Genomic DNA, 23,112 nt, shown 5'->3' with positions numbered 1-23,112 from the left:
CTGACTGTACCCAGTGCTTGTATAAATAAATAAATAAATCTTTAAAAAAAAAAAAAAAGTCTAAAAAAAAAAAAGAATTTAAAAAAAAAAAAAAAAAAAAGAAATTAGCTAGGATAGAAATAAGTGCCACCAAAGAAGATTTCTAGGATGAAATCTGTAGTAAGTTCTAACATGAAATAAGTGGTAACAAGTATCACTTGATTTGAAAAAAAGCTGATAGATCATGGCTATGTCCTAAACATATTCATTCTTTTTTAATTAATTAATTATTTATTTATTTAGTTTTTAAATCATTGTTCATTTTTAAACAATGTTTGCTTCTGCCCCTCAGGTGTAGTCCCCACAGAAATTGCTTCACCAATGCACCCGTGCACCATCACCACAGCCTCCTGTGTTCCTCCCTCACTCTCTCTGATCCCTCGCCCTCCTCCTCCCCTGCAGGATGTCTCTGATTTTTTTTTTGACGATTTTTTTTATTTATGCATACAAGAGCTGGGGCACAGGCCAGAGATGTGGGGTAGGGGGCCGGTGAGAAGATTCACCAGAGACAGTGTGGGGAACAGAACAGGCAGACTGATTAAAACACACTGCTGAGGGGAGCAGCGGGCGAGACAGAAGTGGTCTGCTTCACCATGTGGGTTGCTTCCTGGCGGGCTGGGGATGGAACTCCTGTGGTAGAGGCTTTTTCGGATTGCTTCATAGTGCGGTACTCAACCCCTTGCGCCACCAGGGAGGCCCAGGATGTCTCTGATTTATAATTGTCTGCTTGTTTTTGTTTTGTTGTGCTTTGTATTAAACATATTCATTATTGACTCAATTTTCAAATAGAGTTTTGAATTTTAACCATGAGAATCATTGGTATAAAGTAAGCAAAACCTAAGAACATTAATAGTCCTGAATCCCCTTTGAAACAGTTTAATTGGTTGTCTGTCACCTAACAATCTTATCAGTTATGACAAGATAGGAATTTATAGCTTTTCCTTCCTTTCTTTTTTTTTTTTTTTAGTGTGACTTTCTTAGATTGAGTTTCCCTAAAACAGGCTCAGATACACAAATCTATGGGTGAGTGATTTATGAAGAAAGTACTCCCAGGAAAAACCAGTAAGGGAGTGGGAGCCACAGGACAGGGAGGGGGAAAGCCAAACAAGAATGCAATTTCAGCAAAGTTCCCTGCCCCTCAAGAATAGGTGCAACTTGATTCCCCAGGGGTCTCTGGAGTGTAGCTATTGCTGAGTTGTCCTGTCTGGGGGCAAGAGAGCTGCCTTTCAAACCCTTGCATTGCACAGACCAGTACAAACCAAAAGTTACTCTGAGCTGAAAGAAACACCAGAAGCTTTGTCTTGCCCTTTTCACAGCAGGTGAAGGTCGTCCTCTTTTGAACAGTCCTAGGGACAGCTGTTGGCAGCAAGAGTGTGACGAATTCAGCCCGGACTCACCAAATACTAAAATGATAACCGAGGGAATCTGGACAGAAGACTGATTTGGAGAGTACTACACATGATTTTAATTTATATATGTAAACTCTATTCCATTAAAAATGTTTACATCACAATATGTTCATTTTTTATAAGAAAAAGCAAAATGTTTGTTATCTTGTGTTTATATTCACAAGAATATAAAAACAAAAAAGTCTAAATCTCCCACAAATTCTTCTCCATTCTACTCCCTCATTAAAATTGTTATACATATATATCTTTACATATATATGTGAATAAATATATGGTCATGCATGTAAGGTTTGTTTTTGTTTAGTAAAAATATCAAGAGTATGCTCAGTACATCATTATTTTGTCTACTTAAAATTATCACTTGGCTATCCTTCCAAATAAATAAAAAATATATGTATTTAACTTATTACCAAAATAAGAAAAACATTCAATGAATGGATGACCCAAAATATACTAAAATGTTTCCTTATGGGAAATAAATGTTTCCTAATATGGAAAAATATTTACTTAAGAATAGTAGACATTAAAGATGATTTTTAGGTCACTATAAATAATGCTACCTATGTCTTTCTATGGAAGTGTTTTATTTCTATAGGATAGATACCAAAAAGTGGGATTTCTGGGCCAAAGGGTAAGTAGATTTCTAATTTTAAAAGGTAAAAAGAAGATTAGCTGCTATTACCTTGCTTTCTATTTCACTGAGAAAACAGAAGCAATCAGAAGATAACCCTTGCAAGCAGCCTCAAGCAATGTACCACTTGCCAGGATCTTTATCATTACACTATGTGCTCTTTCCTATCAGCAGTGGACTGTCTGTTCTCCTCCTTAAGTCTCGTCTCTCCTTCTATACGCTACAGAAATCCCCCTTTACTACACAAGGTCATTTTTACTGCAGCAATTCTTCCCATTTTTTTCTCTCTCTTATATTACTTCAATCTTTCCACTTGCTCAAGACAAAAAATCTTGACAAATAGTGCCATCCATGACCATTCTTTTTTTCATGCTAACCATACAATGCATCGGCAAATCAAGTTGATTATAGTTTAATATATGTCCAGGACATAAACACGTCGCACAGCCTTCAATGTTACAATCTTTGGTCCATACAATCTTTCCCACCCCAGATTATGGCCCTGCCTGCTGAAATAGTCTCTCTGTTTCCTCCTTTGTTCCCTTACAATCTAGTCTCTACAGAGTAGCCAGAGTAATCTGTTTTCATTAAAAATAAATTAGGTCATTCTTCTGCTCAAAAAATCCCAATGGTTTCCTGCTTCTCTGAGTAAAAACTAAAATATTCATATACACACACCCACAGGCCTTATATAACTGCCAACCTCCAACTCTTTACCTCTCTGATTGGATTTTTGCTTACTCTGTACTCATGGCTGATTCTGTTCCAGCCATGCTGTTCCCTGCATTCTCTGTTGAATATTTGGTCATGCATCTACCGCTGGATCTTTGCACTTGCTATTATCCCTGACTAGAACAATCTTCCCAATTTCTGTTTGCCTAATACCTCCTCTCACCTTTAATTCTCAACTCAGATGCGATCTTAAAAGTAAAGACCCTACACATTCTTTAAAATTGTAATGACTGCTTCTATTTTGTAACCCTCATTACATTCAAATACAATGTGCAATTAAATCACTTTGGATATTTTAGGATTTTCAGAATTAACCATAACACCTGCGAATTAAAGGAAATTTTATTTTTTTCCTAAATGATCTTTACATCTTTAGATTTTTATTGCTGATCTTATTCCAATGACTACGATTTACCATCAATTTTGAATAGAGATGATAACCGCATATTTTTTACCTTGTCTCCAATAACTGGAGGAAAATAATCAATACTTTATCATGGTGTATGTTAGCTATAATTTTTTACATATGCCTTTTATCAGATAAAGGAAATCTCCCTTGATTCCTAGCTTGCTGAGAACTTTAATCATAAATGAAATGCTTTTCGAATGCTTTCTCTGCACTTACTGAAATGATCATAAAATTTTTTTCCCTTAACCGTCTAATATGGTGATTTAGATTTATTTTAGATGTTAGACCAAATCGGCATTTCTAAAATAAAGACTGTGTAGTGAATATTTTATTATGCTAATACCCTGATAGTTATTTTTGTGTCTATATTCACAAAGGATATTGTCTGTAATTTCTTTATTTTGCAACTCTAATCAGACATTTTATTAGCATTTTAATTTGGGAGAAATTTGTTCTCTTTTTCATAAAATATTTAGCATAGTTTTGGGGTTATTTCTTCATTAATGTTTCTCAGAATTCATTAGTGAAACTATCTGCGCCTGTAATTTACTTTGTAGTAATTTTTTTTAAATAATTCGACTTAATTAAGACTTATAGGGCTACTTTTCATAGGCGTTTGGGAGTTATAAAGTTTTTGTGAATCTATAAATTTCACAATTTTTGTTATTGTTTCTTCTTCTTCTAGCCAAATTTTATCTCTTCTCTCCTCTGAGACAACAATTATATATATATTAGAATTTATAATATTATGCTATAGATCCCAGAGTTTCCTTTGTTCTTTGAAAATAGTTTTCTATTATTCAGACAACTGTCATCGACCTAATTCAGTTTCCCTTGAAATCTCCAGTCTATTATTAAGTGAAATTTTTCTTGATAATATTGAAGACAGTAGAAGATACTATTAGTGGAGATAACTAAGGCACAGGTTTTCAAGTATTTGTCATTCCACATCTCAACCTTCATCTGGATAGATTCAGCATTCTCCAGCATATGAAAGCTTCAAAGGTAAAAGCTGAGGAAATGTAACTTTCCTATAAGAAACAACTCCAGGAAATACAGCTTTCTCAGAAAATAAACCCGGAATAATAGTACACACATCTGCTGAGGCAAAGACTGATTTGAGTTTTAAAATATTGCCAGGCCTCCCTGGTGGTCTAGGGGTTGAAGTCTCAGCGCTACCACTACATTATTCAAAGCAGCCTGCGTTCCATCCCAGTCAGGGAGCTGACCCATATATGAGGCAGCAGACCTCTCCTATCTCACCCGCTGCTCCCCTCAGCAGTGTATTTCAGTCAGTCTGCCTATTCTGCTCCCCACTCTGTCTCTGGTGAATCCTCTCACCCCTGCACCTCAGTTCTATGCAAAAATAAATAATAATCTTTACAAAAAAATAGTGCCCAATACAGAACACATTACTTTTGCATTCTATAAATTTTAAGAATTCACTTAACAAAAATGTATTAAGATTTTACTAAAGATTCTTTCCCTCTCTAACAAAAGCATAGTACTTTCACTAACTTTCACAAAATACCCATACAATGCTGTTGAAAATAACACATTATGAAAAGATAAAGTGATGGTTATGTAAGGCACCTTAATGACATGGCTTTTGGGTCTTCCTGCCTAAGATACCAGCCTCTCTCACAGGAACCTCACACACTCAGGGAAGGGAGCAGAGCTTCGCCCATTTCTCTCCACCAAAGAGGAACTTGACTGGGCTCAGACCTTCAGTCTTGCTGCTGCTTTGAGGAAAGGCAGGGATCTGATCATGGTCATTGGTCATTTTCAAGTAAATGGAGTAGTTAGGTAACAAAATGCCCCACTTTACCTCCACCATCCCCTTCAACTATAACTTACCTCCTCTGCCCTTTCCTGATGGAAGCTGGGGGAGACTAAGCTTTCTCTTTCCCCTCCACTATCACATTATCCAAAAATTTCCAATTTTCCCTAATAGTTACTCAGTGATGTGGCTTTGGATAATTCATTTGATAATAAAGACAATTCAATAGAACAACAACAACAAAAAAGATTCCCTCCAAATGACTGAAGCAAATATATTTTTTGAGATTTATTTTTATTTATTTATGCATACAAGAACTGTGGTGTAGGCCAGAGGTTGTGTGTGTGTGTGCGTGCGTGTGTGTGTGTGTGTGTGAGAGAGAGAGAGAGAGAGAGAGAGAGAGAGAGAGAGAGAGAGAGAGAGAGGGAGGGAGTATTCACCAGAGACAAAGTAGGGAGCAGAACAGGAAGATCTACTGAAATACATTGCTAAGGAGAGCAGCAGGCAAGGCAGGAGAGGTCTGCTGTACCATGTGGGTTAACTGCCTGGCCTGGGATCAAACTCCTGCTGCAGTGGCTGTCAATAGTTTCTTAGTGCTGAGACTTAACCCCTTGTGCCATCAGGAAGGTCCAACAGAAGCAAATATTTTTAAGACAGAAAATATTGCAAATGAAACTGGCTCTCCAAACTTTATACAACAATTAATTTCTTCCTAAAACATTTATCTGCTGTCATGTGGCTATATCCTTGTGTATTTTCAGTAAGCCTAAAAGGGTAGTGTTTATCAATAAAACGTTCCTAAGTACTAAAACTAATTATACTTTATATTGCTAAATGTGGAAGTTGCTTTATTTAAAAAAAAAAATCTGAGGTTTCTATCTTTACCAAATATGTGGCTTCCTTGCTGTCTGTATTTCATTTCCCTTGCTTATTTACCAAAAGATAAACTAGTCACTTTTCCCCCGGCTTTGCTTAGCTATAAATTTTTTTTACCCTTATGGACAATTTTATTTTGGATTTTGATAAAGGGAGATCCTGTCTTTAGGTATACTGTGTTTGTTCTAACTTAACATTTTACTTAATTTACCAGTGCATTAACAAAAATTCAATTGACAAACTCAAAATATAAAAACAGAGTTGAAAATGACGGCAGTTTGTTACCAAAATTGTAACTCTTAAGCAATCAGTAAGTAGGGATTTTTTTTCCCCTCACAGCCCCCTTTGTTCCTTAAAAAAAAAAAAAAAAAATGTTTGGCATCACGCCTCAGAACTTTAGTGGTCAGATTGGGATCTTGTTTTAGGAATTCTCACTGAAGGACGCTCCAAATGCTCACTGGGAATGTCCTCAAGTAGCTTGAAAAGTTTTTTCTCCACAAATGATGTAGAAACTACACGCAGTTATCCACCAGAGCAAAATAACCACATTTTTTTCAACTTGGCACAAAACAAGCACAAGAATCAGGTCTCCACCCCAAGGGAAAAAAGGAGAAAGGTAACTTGACACAGAGCACGGTGGCCCCCAAGTTAAAGAAAAAGATTCCTTGCTATTCCTATTAGAATATCGATAATCAAGTGAAGAAGCAGATGCACAGAATGAATCTCTGCTTTTTGGAAAGGAATAGAGAAGCAGAGGACATGCTTTTGAGTATACATTCACTACTCAGAACTTTCTGGAAGAAGTACAATCAGGCATTTTAAAGAGAAAAACACAAGAAGACATCAATGCAAAGATCCTCATCCCTTAGGATCTCCCAAAACAGATTCCTAAACTTCACTCCCTGATGTTTCTCAGGTTGAAACTACCAGTCTGGGCATTCAGGCCTTTTTTATTCAGAATATTGTGTCAGAAGCTGAGACTAAATCCTGGTTTTCCCATTTGGTCATGTTCCTTTCCCTCCTGGATTTTATCTAGCAAAGGAGATTACCCCTTTCTACATCTTCCTCTGTCTTGTTTGCCAGGGACAAAGAATCTGTATGTCTATCCTTGTTACACTCCAGTTTCTTTGATAAATCAAGTACCTATAGCTGCCTTCCAATTACAGCAGACGAATTCTCCTGCTCTACAAAGCAATTCTTTTCCTGGGGTTATTTCTGTCAATCCAGAAATTGACTTCTAAGACAAAGAGAATCTAGCACTGATGCGTATAATTGCCATTAATTTATTATTTGTAAAATTTAACTTATACAAATGAAAGTTGTTTATTTAAATCTTTGGGCTTTTTAAAAAATATTTTTCAGTAATTACAAATGATCTGACAGGCTTTATTTTTCAAGGTTAAATGTGGAGGGGGATATGTGTGTGGTGTGTTTGTGTTGTGTGTCTGTGTAAATGTGAACATGTCTGTGGGGAGTGTGTGGTGAGTGAGTGTATGGTGTGTAAGGGTGTGGAAGTGTCTGTTTTGTGTGCGCTGTGTGCATGTGTATGTGTAAGAGAGTATGTTGTTCATGTAGATGAAATGGCAGGAATGAGTAAAGTCATTTCCTACAATTATTTTCTAATTTCAGAAAATACAAGATTAAAATATTGTTTGTATATATTTTTGGATTTTTACCCATGGCAAATATAGTTAAAATAGTAACTATAGGTAAAACAATATCAGCTACATAAAAAAATGCAGAAAGTATTACTCCCAGAACTGTAAACTAGGAAGTATACTCTAATCCATCCACAAAGACCACTACTTTGGTTGAAGGCAAAAAAATATTTTTTTCTCACAAATTAGTAGAAGAAATATTTCCATGTCCTTTCTCCCTATATGTCTGTAAAATTTCAATACAACAAACCAAAATATGCTAATCTCAATGGTAACTGAAATAGGAATAGGAAAGCCAAGTGGGATAGACATAAAGGAGGCCTGATACATTATTGATACATTATTGAGCAGAAATGAATTTTAATTTTTTATCTATTAATTATTTTAAGCTATTTTTCTGACATCAGTCTCTTTATTTCTTAAGTGGGACTCAAGGGATTTACTGAAGAGCGCTCCTAATTTAGGGGTAGGCAAGAATGTAGGAGATGCTCTATGCTAAATGTCTGGGAATTCTTAAATGGGGTCCCTTTTTCCTTCTGTGCCACACAACCTCAATCAGGGGCACTGTTGCTCTTGCAAGTGTGTTATATCCTTTAAGTACCTAGAGGCTGAAATCCTTGCAGTTTATTGGTTTAGTGTACGTAGAAGCTCATCATTACTGGCTCTGTCATGTCAGGCATCTTGTTTTGTCCCAGCCTTTTTTTTTTTTAAAGATTTATTTATTTATGCATACAAGAACTGGGGTACAGGCCAGAGATGTAGAGGGTGAGAGGATTCACCAGAGACAGAGTGGGGAGCAGAACAGGCAGATCTACTGAAATACACTGCTGAGGGGAGCAGCAGGTGAGACAGAAGCAGTCTGCTGCGCCATGTGGGTCAGTTTGCTGGCTGGGGATCAAACTCTTGCTACAGTGGCTGCGGATGGCTTTTTAGTGCTGTGATTAAATCCCTTACACCTCCAGGGAGGCCCTGTCCCAGCCTTTTTTTCCTTCAACTTTGGTTGAAGGCAAAAGAATTTTTTTTTCATAAATTAGTAGAAGAAATATTTCTGAGTTCTCCCTCTATGAAATTTAAATATACCAAGTCAGAATATCCTAATATCCTTCTTCTGTTTTCTAACTACAAAGTAAGGACAGTAGAGCTAAAGTCTTTTTCTAGCAGTAAAGTTTCAAACTTTTAGCATCATTCAGTGTGTGATAAGGATCTGGGTTTCATAATTCTAAACTATATTGCTTTCTGTAAAAAATCATTTATGAAATTTGTGGAATTGCCTGCATAGCTATCAACCCACAAAATGATCAGTTTACGTATTTCATCTTGGTATTTGGTCCTATAGACAGCTTTTATGCTTGACTGTATAATTTAAGGCTGCCTACCTCTCCATTTTTAAAGAAATGTCTTCAATAAAACAATATAGGTTAAAAGACAATATTATTAATTTCCCCCCTCCCATTCTATACTAAACTATAAGCAAAAATCAGTATAATATACTTACTCACAAAGAAATTAACGATTTTAAAGATTAGTAAAAACATTATATTAGAAGACATTTAAAATTTTCATAGTAAATTAAAAAAAGAGCTTATTTTAGTATGGAGCTTTTTACTACAGCTTTCTAGAAAAGCCATTTATAAACATAATTTCTACTTTATTGAATTTATTATTAAAAGTTATACAAAAACATTTTATCAAACATTGAGCAATTAAAATATTTTACTCGTGATTTTAGAAATCAACATCATTTATTAAATAAGAAAGCCTCTGCAATATTTAATCAAAACTCAAATCTAAAGGATGTATTCCTTGAGGACAAATGTCATGTGTCATTATCTACTCTACCACTCAAAGGAGGTGTCATGTCATCATGAAAGCAAGTGATGTTCCACATTGTCCTTTGTATTCAATTATACTCCCCCATTCACAGATCTCAATACACACCCTTATTATTATGCACTGCTTGCTTACTGTGGAAGATGTACATTGTACTCAGTGCCCTGATAAGAACACAGAATTCACCCCAATAACCCCAAATAAATTCAGAAGAGATTTCAAAGGAGCTACCAGTTTCAGGTAGGTAACACATGCAAAGGATGATGGCAGACTAGTAATACAGAGTTGCTGTTTCCACCCCTTGAGGATAGGAGACAAGGGGAGGAAATATTGCAGGGACTCCAGTGATAGCTGGAGCCTCAGAGGAGGGGTCGCCCAGCGGGAAGTGTGACTCTGGAAAAACAGCCACTGCCAGAAAAGTGACACTGAAACAAAGAGAAGGAGAGGAAGAAACACCCTCACAGAGCTCTCTCCTTTTGTGCTCTCCTGCTCTGAATATCCCATTCTCCAACTGACAAAATCAGCTGCAAGTTATCTGTCCAAGGGACACTGGTGATGCACAGAAGTCAGCACAGCACTTAGCAGAGAAGATCAGAAAACAGATCTGCAGACCTCGCCATGCAAAATCAGCACTGTGACTATTGTATTCCCCCAACACAATGATATTCCTATTAATACCAATTCATAGGGAGGAAAAAATCTTGTCAAAGCCTATCTAACAGAGGCAAAATTTGTCAAATAGGAGGAACAGATATCAGGTTAAATTATGTTTGAAAATATGTATGTTTTAATAGGAAGCACATAGGAAAGCAGATGTGACTTAGGGAATTGTTGTTGTAAAGGAACTGAAATATACTTGTAGGAATATGACAGTAGATGGGAAGGAGAGTGAATGAAGTTGAGCTGGCAGAAAGGATACAACCAAATCCCATGACTTCAGGAGAAATCTATGAGAGATTGTGCCAGGGACACACACACACAAAAAAAAAAAAGCAAAGAAAAAAAATCCTTTTGCCCCTTCATGAAGCCAGGAATAGAAGTCACGGTTTCCTTCAGCTCATTTTCTAGGGAACAGAAAAACCAGAAAGACACATTAGGGACTCTTATTCTTCCTCCAAATCTCTCCATTTGTATTCTATGCTCTAAGATAAACCTATTTTCTTATACCAAAAATAATAAAAATGCCTAAGGTAATTCATTCATTCATCATTCATTTTTCTTCCTTACAAGGTAAGTTGCTCTGTCTTAATTTTTGGTAAAAGGCCGCACCATGTACAATGTCTAAATATTACTGAACATTTGTTAAATAAATACCAACTAAGTGAATGGATGAAAAAATGAACATATTACAAATGTTTGTTGTTGTAAGACATTGAAACTTTAAAGATTATGACCTGCCACTTAACTCAAAAAATGTAAATGATTAATATCAGAACTTTTAAATTTTTCCTTTAGGATACAGGGCTAAGAAACCTAGAGGGCTTAAAGTGGAAGTTGGCACAGATCTAAAAAGGGACAGCTGGGACCACAGAAAACAAACAGAACCCTTCAAAGACTTCACAGCTTTGTCAAGGAAGGTTCTGTTTACCATCAGCTGGGAGGAGACAAACAGCAGGTTTATTGAAATATATTTGTTGTGTTGGGTGCCTAGATAGAGAGTTCAATTTCCAGGAATTTTTAGTGATTTATTATATGACTTAAACATTCTTATATAGAAATATTTTTCCCTTTGAAAAATCCTTTTCACCCATCCCGGTCAATGATAGATCATTAAGTCTGTTTGAAAGCTAGGGACAGAAAATTTACCTTCAGTTTCAAGCTCAAAAAATATTTTTGTTTATTAAATACGTATGCTTTAAAATATTAAGTTGCTTTATGGAAACTTAACATTAGAACACAGAAAGTGGAATCAAATTAAAAATATACTTTTTTATAAATGCCATAAATTTCCTCAAGGAAGTTTATATATTCAACTTTTATAAGAAAAAAAAAAACTCCTTGTATATTCTAGAAACATAAGGTATGTATTGTGTTCTAATTGTGTTCAATTCATAAGCTTTGGTAAAATAGGCCTCCTTGCCAAACATATATCAATATTAATTTGGCTAATCAACTGGTACTTAATGACTCAACGCGGAACTATTTTATTACTTTTCTCTAGCTAATCTATTGCGGCAAAGATATATTGGTTTTCCATGAGTAAAGCCTTCTAACTCTTCTTATCACTTCCACCCTCACATCTCAGACAGAGTGATGAGTGGTCAATGTAAAGAGATGAGAAGCAGGGAGGAGAAAATGGGACAGGTGTTACCAAAAATGTGAGGACAACAAACTATGGCCTAGCACTGGAGCCCTAAACTGTTCTCTGCATGATCTGGCCATCAGCTCTTCCATCTATAATATGAGTAAATTGGATTCAATTATTGCATTTCCCACTGACTCTGAAGTAGTGTGTTCTACTTTTGTTTGAAGGTCCTCGTTTAAAAAGAAGATGTCACTCTTTTACTTGCTTCAGATGTCACTAACTGTAAGAATCATGTCTAGCTATATTCTGGAAGACCACATTCCCAAAAAAGACTTCACAGTGGCACCGTCCCTATTCAAAAGGGAAATTGAGCTGAGACATACTAGAAAGATCAATACCGAGGGCCTGCATATGTCTACATTGTACAACAGCCTGGGTGACTTTTGACCTGAAGCAGCTTACTGACACAGCCAATAACATCACACATAATAGAACACACATCTTGTACGTGACCCACAGCTAGTGCTGAGCACCTTAAAGAATCCAGGAAATACATACTTAAAATGTAAACTGTCTAAACAGAATAGCTACCGAAGGATCTGAAAGCACATATCCAAACTACTTCTCTGGGGTTAAATAGGCACAATTTAGGATTCTTCAATGGTAACTACAGTAGTCTTGCTTTTAAAAGCCTCAATAATTTTTCAAGACATGTTTACCAAAAGACCACACCTATTTCCTCTAATAAAAATTTAGCCTAATATTACTGGATCTGTTTAGGGCATAGAAATAAAGCATGCCTTCCAGAGATTGGAAAAAAGGGAGAAAAACAGCCTTTTAGAATTAGAAGGTACCACTCTAATCTGAAGCTTGTACTGTCCTTTTCAATCGTTGCTGAGAAACAATTAATAAAGGAACCCATTAAGACCTGATTATTGCCGCTAAAAAAGGAAGGTAGAATTTCAATCCTTTGAAGTAACTGAGAATGATTCAGGCCTCATTACAGAGATATAATCTACATTCATACATTTATGTTAGTGATTCAAATCTATTGGGAGAGATTGAATTCCGTTAAATAGTGCATCTTTCCTGTGGAACTTTTCTCAGGCTTTCTAGGGCTAACCTAAGAGGCGACCTAACAATGCAAAGCGGCTGAGTATTTAGGGATTCAACTGTGCTATAAAAGAAAGGCTGTACAGAAAAGAAAAAGAAGAATGAGATATAATCTAAAAAGCTATGTCAGCTTTTCCTTTGGGCTATTTTGTAAATGCCCTTCCTGTCATCACGCTGTACAGAAGAGAGGCAAAAGGCTCTAGAACTTTTAAACACTGCACCTGCTGCAAACTGATTTTAATATGGAAGTTATGAGGATGCGTGTTCCCCATTTCAGACAGAATAAAAATATAAAACTTCTAACTTTAATATCTGAATAGCTTCTTCTACTGGAGAAGAAAGTCGGTAGGCTTGTGTGTGTGTGTGTGTGTGTGTGTGAGAGAGAGAGAGAGAGAGAGAGAGAGAGAGAGAAAGAGAGAGAGAGACTAAGGATGTAGTGAGGGGTTCCATTGTAAGTTAAAAAAAAGCATCTCAAGTTGGCATCAATAGTGTTGATGCCCAGTGTAGAGAAACCTCAAAATAATAACTTCCTGTGTTTTGTAACTTTTCACAGTAGAATCTTTATTGTATGGTTTCATCAAACATAACTTTAAAAAAAAATGTAGTTTTAATTAGTTGCCAATTCGACATTGACTTCTGCTGAACAATTGGGCTGAAACTCAAGTCCCTTAGAAACACTATACTCTTTCAAGCATTTGTCAGCTCAGGTACAAAACTGTGAACTAGAAAATTGAAATTAACACTAAGTGTTCATCTTTAAACATCTATGTTTTAATGAAAGAACAAGACTTGTTTGACGTATGCTCTTTATTTGCTTAACTCTCCAATTAACAGCTACAGAAATCAGAGCTAATTGTATTAAATTTAAAAATCGACTGTGGTATTCACCACATTGTTGAAATCCTCTGAATAAGCACTGCAATGGGTAATAAATAATGCAATTAAAATGCTGATTCTACTATTCAATGGTTCTATTTCAAAGACTGAATGCACAAGAAGATATAAGGGCAATCTAAAGTAATTTTTCAGGTCACTACACAACATAATTGGGCAACTATTCCTAATGTCCATCGCTAAAGCGAGCTTTTACATGTCTTTCTATTTTCTCCTTTTCACAATGAAGACCGAGAGAGCAAATGCACACTAGGGGGATTCTGGATCTTTGTATATACATTAACTCTTCTGATTGGTTACCTTGGGATTACAGTTGCACAAGAGAAACTTCCACCTTCACCTTGAAGTTATTCTCCCTGTTAGACTAGCATTCTCAATATTAAGTTGAACCATATAAAATTGCCACTTTTAAACGTAGAAAATTATGAACTATTGGCAATTTCATAGGTATCAACATAACACAATGTTCAGCTACTGTATATAACATAAATACTTCATATCAATACATCTTTAGGTATAAACTGTCTTCCCCTAGTTGAGAGTAATTAAAAAACTGATCCTCCAGGAACTCTCTTAGGCAAGTTGGTAAACATGACCACAATATTTCCCTCCTGTGCCTCTTAATTACTGACAAAGTCTTCCTAGTCAGCACTTGGTTCTGTCTATACCAGGGTGGGTGTGAACAAGTCTCTCTTAGCCATGAGGGAGTGCGATGAGGTGGTGAGTGCGTGGCTGGCGGTGCAGCTACAGAGTGAAGCAGAACCCCTTAAACCTTAACTTGCAAATAGAAAAGAAAGAAAGAAAGAAAGAAAGAAAACGCCCCTTTATGGTAAAGCTCAAAGGCAATTGCACAGAAAAGATAACAGTCTGCAGAATATTCCGCCCAATGGTGCGGTTAAATCATCATCTCAATAAAGTGCGTTCGCTTTGAAGTGGACGCGTGATTCAGTAACGACTCATGTTAGCAATTAGAAATCGGTCATTTCGGTCCCCGATTTCATTTGGGCCAAGAGGGAGACGACTTTTAAGGGTGACAATAAATCTCCCGGAGCTTAAAAGGCAGAGAAGGCCAAAGTGTGAACTTTTTACTTCAGCAACGGAAGCGAGAAATCAGTGATTCATTAAAGCAGAGACCTCCTTGGAAGCTGGCAGCAGCGGAGGAAAGGAAGCTAATTATGTCTCCCTTTTCTGTGCTCGCTCCCAACAGTTTAAAATCTGCCGCTTTGCAGGGTTTTAGCCTCAGCATCCTCTGCTTTCTCCCCAGCCCTCCCCTCCTCCTGGGAGCGAGAAGGGGGTGGAAAGTCAGCCGCGCACCAGGCTCCAGGTGGTTCTCCAGCACACCCCTGCCAAAAGAGGGGCGGGGGGGGGTAATCTACGCTGGAAAACAAGTGAGGAAGGGCTCCCCAAGAGGGGATTGGTTCAGGCTGGAGGACGGCAAAATTCGGAAAGCAGGAGCTCGCAGCGCGCGCGGGCGGCCGGCGCGGGGAGCACCAGGAGCCTCAGCAGCAATTAGCCGGGGCTGCAGGCGCCGGCCGAGACCGCAGCGGCGAAGACCGGACCCCGCGGCCCCCCAGCTCCGCGCCGAGGCACCGCGCTCCGCTCTCCCGGCTTCCCGGCCCTCCCCGCCCGCGGCCCCCTCCCCCCGCCCCGGCGCTCCCGGCAGCCGAGGGTTTCAGATGTCCCACCGCCGCTTGACCCCCTCCCCCCGCCTCCCCACCCCTGCAAGGGAGGCTTGACCAGCAGAGGCAGAGCCCACCTCTGGCTCAGAATCACTGACATTTAGACTCCAGGCTGCAACCTGTTTACAAGCGGGCTTTGCAAAGCAGGGGGGGGGAGAAGGAAAAAAGGCCAAACAAAACACCCACCGCCACCCCACCCCCCCACCCCCAAACAAGAAGTGACTTTCTGGAGACTTCACATCAACAGGCACCACCAAAAAGAGAAAGCAAGACGGGGAAGAAAACAACGGAGACCGGGCAGCTGCTCGCAGCTCTGACAACTCCAAGGGGACGCGCGTCCAGAGCTGCCGGGCAGGCTGGGGCTCTGCAGAGAGCGGCCAGAAGGTGCCAGCAGCAGAGGGGCACGGAGAGCTCCCCCGGCCTCCCCCCCTGTCCCGACCCCTCTGGGTTTTGTTCACCGTGCTGTCATCTGTTTTTCACTTTTTTTTTTTTTTTAAACATCTAACATGGTGAAGAAAGGAGTGAAGAAGAGAACAAAGTAACTCCTAGGGGAGCGGACATCGCTGGTCACCAACACCATCACCGCCACCACCAGCTCCTGCTCCTGCGGCCACCCACGTCCACCATTCACCCGAGGCTGGAGAGGCGCAGAGGACCCCAGACAGGAGCCCGGAGAGGCAGCCGGCCCTTCTGAGGAGTTATGGATGTTGGTGCATTCACTTCTGGCCAGATCCGTGCCCAGAGGGAGCTAACCAGCGACCACCACCTCCGGCTGTCTCCTTGCCTCGCACCAGGTCTTACCCCTCCAGCATGTTCCTTCTGATGAGACAATTTCCAGTGCCGAGAGTTTCAGTACAATGTGGAAATGGATACTGACACATTGTGCCTCAGCCTTTCCCCACCTGCCCGGCTGCTGCTGCTGCTGTTTCTTGTTGCTGTTGTTGGTGTCTTCCGTCCCTGCCACCTGCCAAGCCCTTGGTCAGGACATGGTGTCTCCAGAGGCCACCAACTCTTCTTCCTCCTCGTCCTCGTCCTCTCCTTCCAGCGCGGGACGGCATGTGCGGAGCTACAATCACCTCCAAGGAGATGTCCGCTGGAGGAAGCTATTCTCTTTCACCAAGTACTTTCTCAAGATTGAGAAGAACGGGAGGGTCAGCGGGACCAAGAAGGAGAACTGCCCGTACAGTAAGTAACAAATGCGCGTTCCCCTCCTTCCAATTATCCACCCCCACCCCACACGGGGGTAAAATCTGTTCCAGATGTGGCCAGCTAAATATTTACGTCCCCAACCCCTGTAAAATGATTAAGTGGAATACTTTCACACTAAATCACCCCCCCCCCCAGTGTATACATTGTGCTGCTGCAGCCCCTCCCTTAGACCCTTAGACCCTTAGACGTGCTCCCTCCACTGCCCCCATCACACACCCAGTGCCACCCTAGCTGCCCCTTCTCTCTGGCTTGTCAGTCTCCGGACCACGCAGGGCGCCCTGGAGTTGCTGCAGAGCTTGGATGCCCTTCCTGGCCCTTCCCCACCTCATCTGAAGGTCTACTCTCCCTCCCTTCTGGAAATGACTCAAGTAAACACATTTTGTTTCTTTTCCCTGGCAATCTTATTAAAAGTTTTGGGACAGGCTCCTCAAGCTGAAAATAATTATCTGCTGTCAATTATAGGGGCTTTATGGGAACTTTAAGAAAGAAAAGTCAATTCTACTCACTCCCCACCCCCACCCTCTTTACCCCACCACCTCTCTCTAGATAGGAGCTAAAGCATTTTTCTGGTTTTGATTTTTTTTTTTTTTTTGGTCCCTCTCGTTGGTTTGAGTGATTGCAGTCCATGAAGTTAGCTTTTCAGGCACCACCGCTGCTATTTGTCTTCTGCCTGCCTTCTCTGTTGGTAACATGATGCTCATGTCTGCATTGTCAATAGCATATGCGCTGCTTTGTGGTGTCCTGTTGTACTCATTTCTTCTAAAACCTCTCATATTGCAGTGCTATACTACGACAGCATTGTAAACATCTGGGGCTGGATCCACACAGACCTCACACAAATTTCATTGTCATTCTTTTATTTTCAAAGTAAAAGTCATAAGTCGGTTTCCATGGCTATAGTTTATCCCATAAGATGAAGTTTTCTCCTCAGTACAAATTACGCCTCGGATCCCTGGGTTTCTTTCTTTTTTCCTTTCTCTAGCTCCTTCTCTAGTTCTTTTTCCTCTTTCTTTCTTGAAGGGGCGTGGACTGGGCAGGGGGCAGGAGAACCAGAAGAGGAGGGATGGATACTGTGTCTCTTCTTGAATCAGTCCAGCAGAGCCAGATTACTGTTGGTTTTCTTTCCTAGTTTCTTTCAAGTGGAGAGACTTATTCATCCTCTATTGACTGCTGTTTGAAAGGTTCCTGAGGCTATGTAATGGCGCCCTGAAGACAGTAGACAATGATATTTAAACATTTTTTAATGACCATTTAGCCTTATCAAAATGGTACTTCCAAGTCACCTTTCCAAGGAACTTTTCTGTTTCTGGTTTGGGAATATTTCCCTCATATATTTGTGGCTCACTTAAATACATATTTCATATATCTCAAGACTCCTTGGTCATTCATGGGAATGACAATTAGCCTGAATTTAGCATTTTCTTCTTAAATAAAAATTTGCAAGAATTAAGACTAGTGTCCTTCTTTCAGGACTCACCTCCATTCAACATTAACTTGCATTCTTCTTCAACTGCTACCTACATTTACTAAAATTATCAATATATTTACAAGTAATAAGCATATTTACAGAACTATTTAAAGTGTTCCATTCATGTTTAATATTAGAGCTATTATATACTGAATTGCCTTTTCTCCCATTCTGATTTATACAAAGTAGTGGCGATAATGTTATTTATGATGAAGAGGTTTCTTTTTCAAAAGCCATAGGTTACTTGAATTCATGGGCTACTGTGTATAGATGTTATAGTTGTTGCTTGAAAATTTAATACCAGTGTTTACTTCTAGAATGAAACAGACATGGTATCATTCAGGTAGGATGATGAGGAAGAAATGGTTCAAACAGTCACTGAAGGGTGAGCCAGGAGTTTTAAAAGAATAACTATTACCTTGGACTGAATTTTTTTCTTTTATTTTTAGTTCAAGGAAATAAGACAAAGAAATATAATAAAATTTCAGTGTGTTCACATTAAGAAAACTTTCTTCCTTTTCCCACTAATTATTGCTATATTGTGTCTCCATTATGCGATGTAAGGACCAATCTGCACTAGTTTATTTATGCAACATCAATTACTATTTCCTAAAATAATGATCACTGCATGATTATTTAGTCAAATGATTTCTAGGATACACATTTTTACTTTAAGAATTATCTGCAAGGAGAAAAGTGTACAATTTTTATTGAATCAAAAGCAAGTATGGAGAGTTTTCTATCCTACCTGTTCAAAATATATTAATATCTCTTCCATATAATAAAGTATACTAATAGTTTTCGTTAAATGACAGTATCTTATATGGTAGTACAATCTTAATCAATGCTTGAAAATGAAAGTGGAGGGGCTTACTGTGCTAAATAAAATCAAACCATAAATAATTTAGGTTTTCTAAGAACATCTGTATCAAAACATAGCAAGTGAAAAGTGGAGGTTGAAAAAGCCTTAATTTTACATGTGGCAGGGTAATCAGAATGCTGCTACAATTTCCAGCTGGACTGATTCAGCTGAACTACATGGTATCATTAAGATATTGTCTAAATGTTGCATAATTACATGTGAACAAACTTTTGCCATGCCTGCAGGGTACCAGCCAGCCAGCCCACCAAATGGTAGCCTGTTAAATATTAGGGTATCTAACCTCTGAAGAGTGTCAGTTCCTTGTCCAAAAACCACATTTCAGTAACATTTTCCTAAACAAGTTATTAATTATTCTCAAAACACAGAGCTGTTCTTTTGAGGTTTGCTTATTTGAAGCTTAATTTTCTTTGTTACTTTTGACATTAATATTATTGCTGCTAAAATACAGTAATAGCTTATCTAAGAGGTTACATGTTTGTGATGTCCTGGGTAATTAAACAACCGTTTTATTGGCTTGTTGCCAGCAAAATGCTAACATAAGGGAAATAATGAAATCACTCATAAGCATTGCAAAATCATTTTTAACTTCTACCTCCAAAGCTGGTTCCCGGAAATTGGATAGTTCTAAAAATATTACATGTGCTAAAGAGTGGAATAAAGGGAGCAGAGATGAATTATGTTTCTCCTGTTAGAAGTCTGAGAAAGCTTGAATAATTTAGAATAGCTGTGGTGTATCTGTCACTAGATATGTGCAGGCTCATTTAGGTTTTGCTTTATCATTCTTTACATCTAGAGCTTTGCCCTTGAAACATTACCACTCCAGTTCTAACCTCAGAGAAAGGCTGGATACAGCTGTTAGGGACCCTTGCAACTGGGACTGGTGGACTTATTTCTGGACATAAGTAAAACAGCTGTGGGTGTCTCCCATGGCTGTCAACTTGCAGAAAAGGGGAGTTGAGTGAAAAGAAAATGTATTTCTAAACTCCCAAAGTGAAAAGCCATAGAGTGTAAGTGTCTTTCCAGGAAAGGAGGGTGGGCCTCTAAAGAGAAATCAGTGGCTAGTATGTGCTCTGTCTCCTGGACTAAATATCTCCTCTGACACAACAGTCCTATGATTTAAACACAACTAGTCACAGTTTTCAGAATAAAAATTAAACCTGAAAAAGTACATTGCCTAAGGTCACCCATCTAGAATTTGGCAGAGCCCTTATTCAAGTCTAGGTCTATTTGGTTATGTCATGCTTTCTTTCTTTTACCTCTCTGCTACTGGCAACAGTGAGGTCAATATATTAGGAATAGATACCCCCAAACCTTACAAATTATCCCACACCTTAACTACTTCTTACTGTGAACACCAACAGTTCCTCAAAATTAAATTGGAACAGTAGTAAAATGATAATGGAACAGAAATGAAAAGGTATCATTACAGGTGATGACATGGTATTAGGCAATATCTGTGCATTCTCTAGGTGAAATATCTTTTGAGATCTTATGCTTGGGAATATAAATGCTTCTGGACACACACAAAAATCACAAATATCAGTTCATTTTTATTTTAAGAGAGGGCATTAGAAATACATAACTATTTAAGAAAAATCCAAGTATGTCATTATATATAGTAATTGTTTACAGCTAAGGACCAAATATTTAATTGATCCCACATGTAGTAAAATAATTTGATTGTAAACACTAGTGTGAAATTGTACTATTGCAGAAACTTCTGATATATGATTCTAAAAAGGGCAACATTCTTAGAAACCTAAAACATACACACAGAGGGAGAGAGAGAGTGTGAGACAGGGAGGAGGAGAAGGATAGAGAAAGGGAACCTTAAATTAAGTCTGCACATCAAAAAGGTGCTTCACCACATAAAAGTGACAGATTATTGTCTAGGATTAATGATTTGCATTATTTCATTTTAATCAAGACTAGAGTTCATTGCAGAGAGTTAAATAAAGTGAGAAAGTAATTGTAAAGAAAAATAGGGACTCAAATATTTTCTCCTAATAAATATACCAGAGTTTTCTGGGAAGAACACTTATATACAACTTTTGACTTCCACTTGTGTCTTATTTAAGTTGTGGTTATTTCTAGTCTTTGGTTGAATAATTTATAACCAGCAGCATTTAATCATGAGCATGGAGGATTTATGAAGGTGGAAAGCACTGTATTTAATGTTTACGTGACACTGTCCTGTTACCTTCACAGCATCCCTACCATATGGACCCTCCACTTGGATGGCCTTATCATAAATCCGTTAAAATGCACAATTACAGAGAGTTTCCTCTTCATAAACCTGATTTATCACCATCTACTAGTAGAAACCCAAGAAAACAGTTGGCAGTGATCACATGCAGATTTTGGAGCATGCCTTTGGCCTCTTGGCACCAAGAGTGTGCACCAAGCTTTTAAAACAGGTGTTTTCAGAATGATGTTTAAGATCAGAATTTAAAAGAATTATGTTTTGTAGCATGATGGTGACCCCAGAGGATGCATTTTTTTTCTTCTACCTTTTTTCCTGCAAGTTTAGAGTGATAAGTCTCACTCCAGTTCCTTCCTTTCATGTTTAATGAACTTATAGAAGAACATAAATGTTCACTTAAAACTCCTGTGCAATCACCTTATGTTCAGAGGCAAACCCCATTTATTATCCAAATATCTGACTTTCCACAAGTCATAATGTTGGGGAAAAGTTGACAGCTCATTTGAAATGGAGCTAATGTTCCTCACATTTATGAGCTGCTTATGAATACATCTTTCCTAAGCCTTAAATATCCATATGCATATCCAGAATTGTAATATAAATGATAATTCTCTATTATGCTTCAGGAGAATAGTACATGTATTTAATTCAAAGTGATTTTAATCTATCTTAACATTAATTCTGTGAACATTGCAATCAAGACTAATTCAGATGACAGACATTTTTAGTATTACTGTTCCAACATTTGTCAACATTAGCAGTTGATGTTTTCCTAATGTAAGTAAAATATTAGCATTTCCATTCAGAAATTAAAGATCTCTTTCAATTTTCCAATAATCTGGTTTATAAGATTCAAGCTTATATAATTTTAACAAAGTCTGGAAAAGCAATGAATCTCTTGTCTTGTCATTTATGCAGCATATCTCACTCTCTCATAATATATTACAATGATTTAAGAACTTTTACACTTACTAGCGGTGATTATGACTCAGTTTTGCATGTTTTCTTTTGCAAAATTGGCATTTTTTTCGATGCTTGGCACCTTTACCTGTGTCTGTCAGTCAACATAACATGTGAAAACCTGGATATATGCCTTTAAAATTAATGAAGGAAAATATATCTGCATCTTGGGAAGCAACCTGTGGTGCTCTGATACTAACTGAATGCATGCAAAACATTGCTACTTCACATAATCCATTTAAAACAAATTATTTAATTAGTAAAGATTTTACACAAATAGAAAGTTTCAAGATATCTAAAAGGGAGCCGGGTCACCCACAAAATAATGGCCTTAAAGACTCCCTTGCTTTTAAATCAAGTCAGTTGTGTTCTTTCTTTGAACACTGTGTTCTAATTGGAACAATAAATCAAAGAAGACACTCAGAGTAGATTCCCATGTAAGGTGGACAACTGGACAATGACTTTTTACTGCTGCTAACACGTGCATCCAATTACCATTTGATAGATTCATAGTGCTGGCAGTAAAGCATTGCCTCATTTTATAGTTCACCTAATAATTCTTCAACCTAAATCTGTCCAACTTTACCTATATCTAATCTGTCAGTGTGTGTGTTATCATTAATGAGGAATTTTCAAATGTTTGGCATGCTTCCTACAATGAATGATGACACTGAGATATTAATGAATTATTTATTTAACCTTAATGGGAGAGGTATTAAGTGACTAATCCCCAACTTTGAGTAATCAACTAAACATAACCTAATAATTTCACTATAACTACAATTTAATTATGAATAGTGTGAATTAATTATAATTAAACTCTAAATGGCAAAATGAAAAGAACTTTTTAAAAAAGGCATTTTTCTATAATTGTTTACTTTTGAGAATCTTGTGTTAACAGGATTTACTGAAAAACACATCCTTATCCTCATCCTTAACCTTTTCTTGAGACATTTCCTTTGTATGAGGACAGCTTGACATACTCATAGTCTTTAGAATTCAAGACCCACCGACTGCTAATAGTCTATCTTGAAGCACTTATGCACCTGAAATGTCAGTCATCTGTAACAAGCCCACTTCTGAGTTGTATAAAT

At 38.0% G+C, this 23,112-nt stretch overlaps 1 protein-coding gene across 1 annotated transcript in view; it reads left to right on the top strand.

Annotated features, from left to right (window-relative positions):
• Positions 1 to 16,152: 16,152 nt before the first annotated feature.
• The window catches only part of FGF10 (fibroblast growth factor 10), a gene marked incomplete at both ends in the record, with an annotated part of 69,127 nt that continues 62,167 nt past the window's right edge, over positions 16,153 to 23,112 (top strand). Inside the window, one exon of the mRNA XM_084233071.1 lies at positions 16,153 to 16,480. Within this exon, the coding sequence (XP_084089197.1) occupies positions 16,153 to 16,480 (328 nt within the window). The remainder of the gene's footprint in view (positions 16,481 to 23,112) is intronic.

The sequence above is a fragment of the Talpa europaea genome (genome assembly GCF_964194135.1).
Source record: "Talpa europaea genome assembly, chromosome: 5".
Taxonomy (NCBI): domain Eukaryota; kingdom Metazoa; phylum Chordata; class Mammalia; order Eulipotyphla; family Talpidae; genus Talpa; species Talpa europaea.
This window is presented reverse-complemented; position numbering and strand designations above follow the sequence as displayed.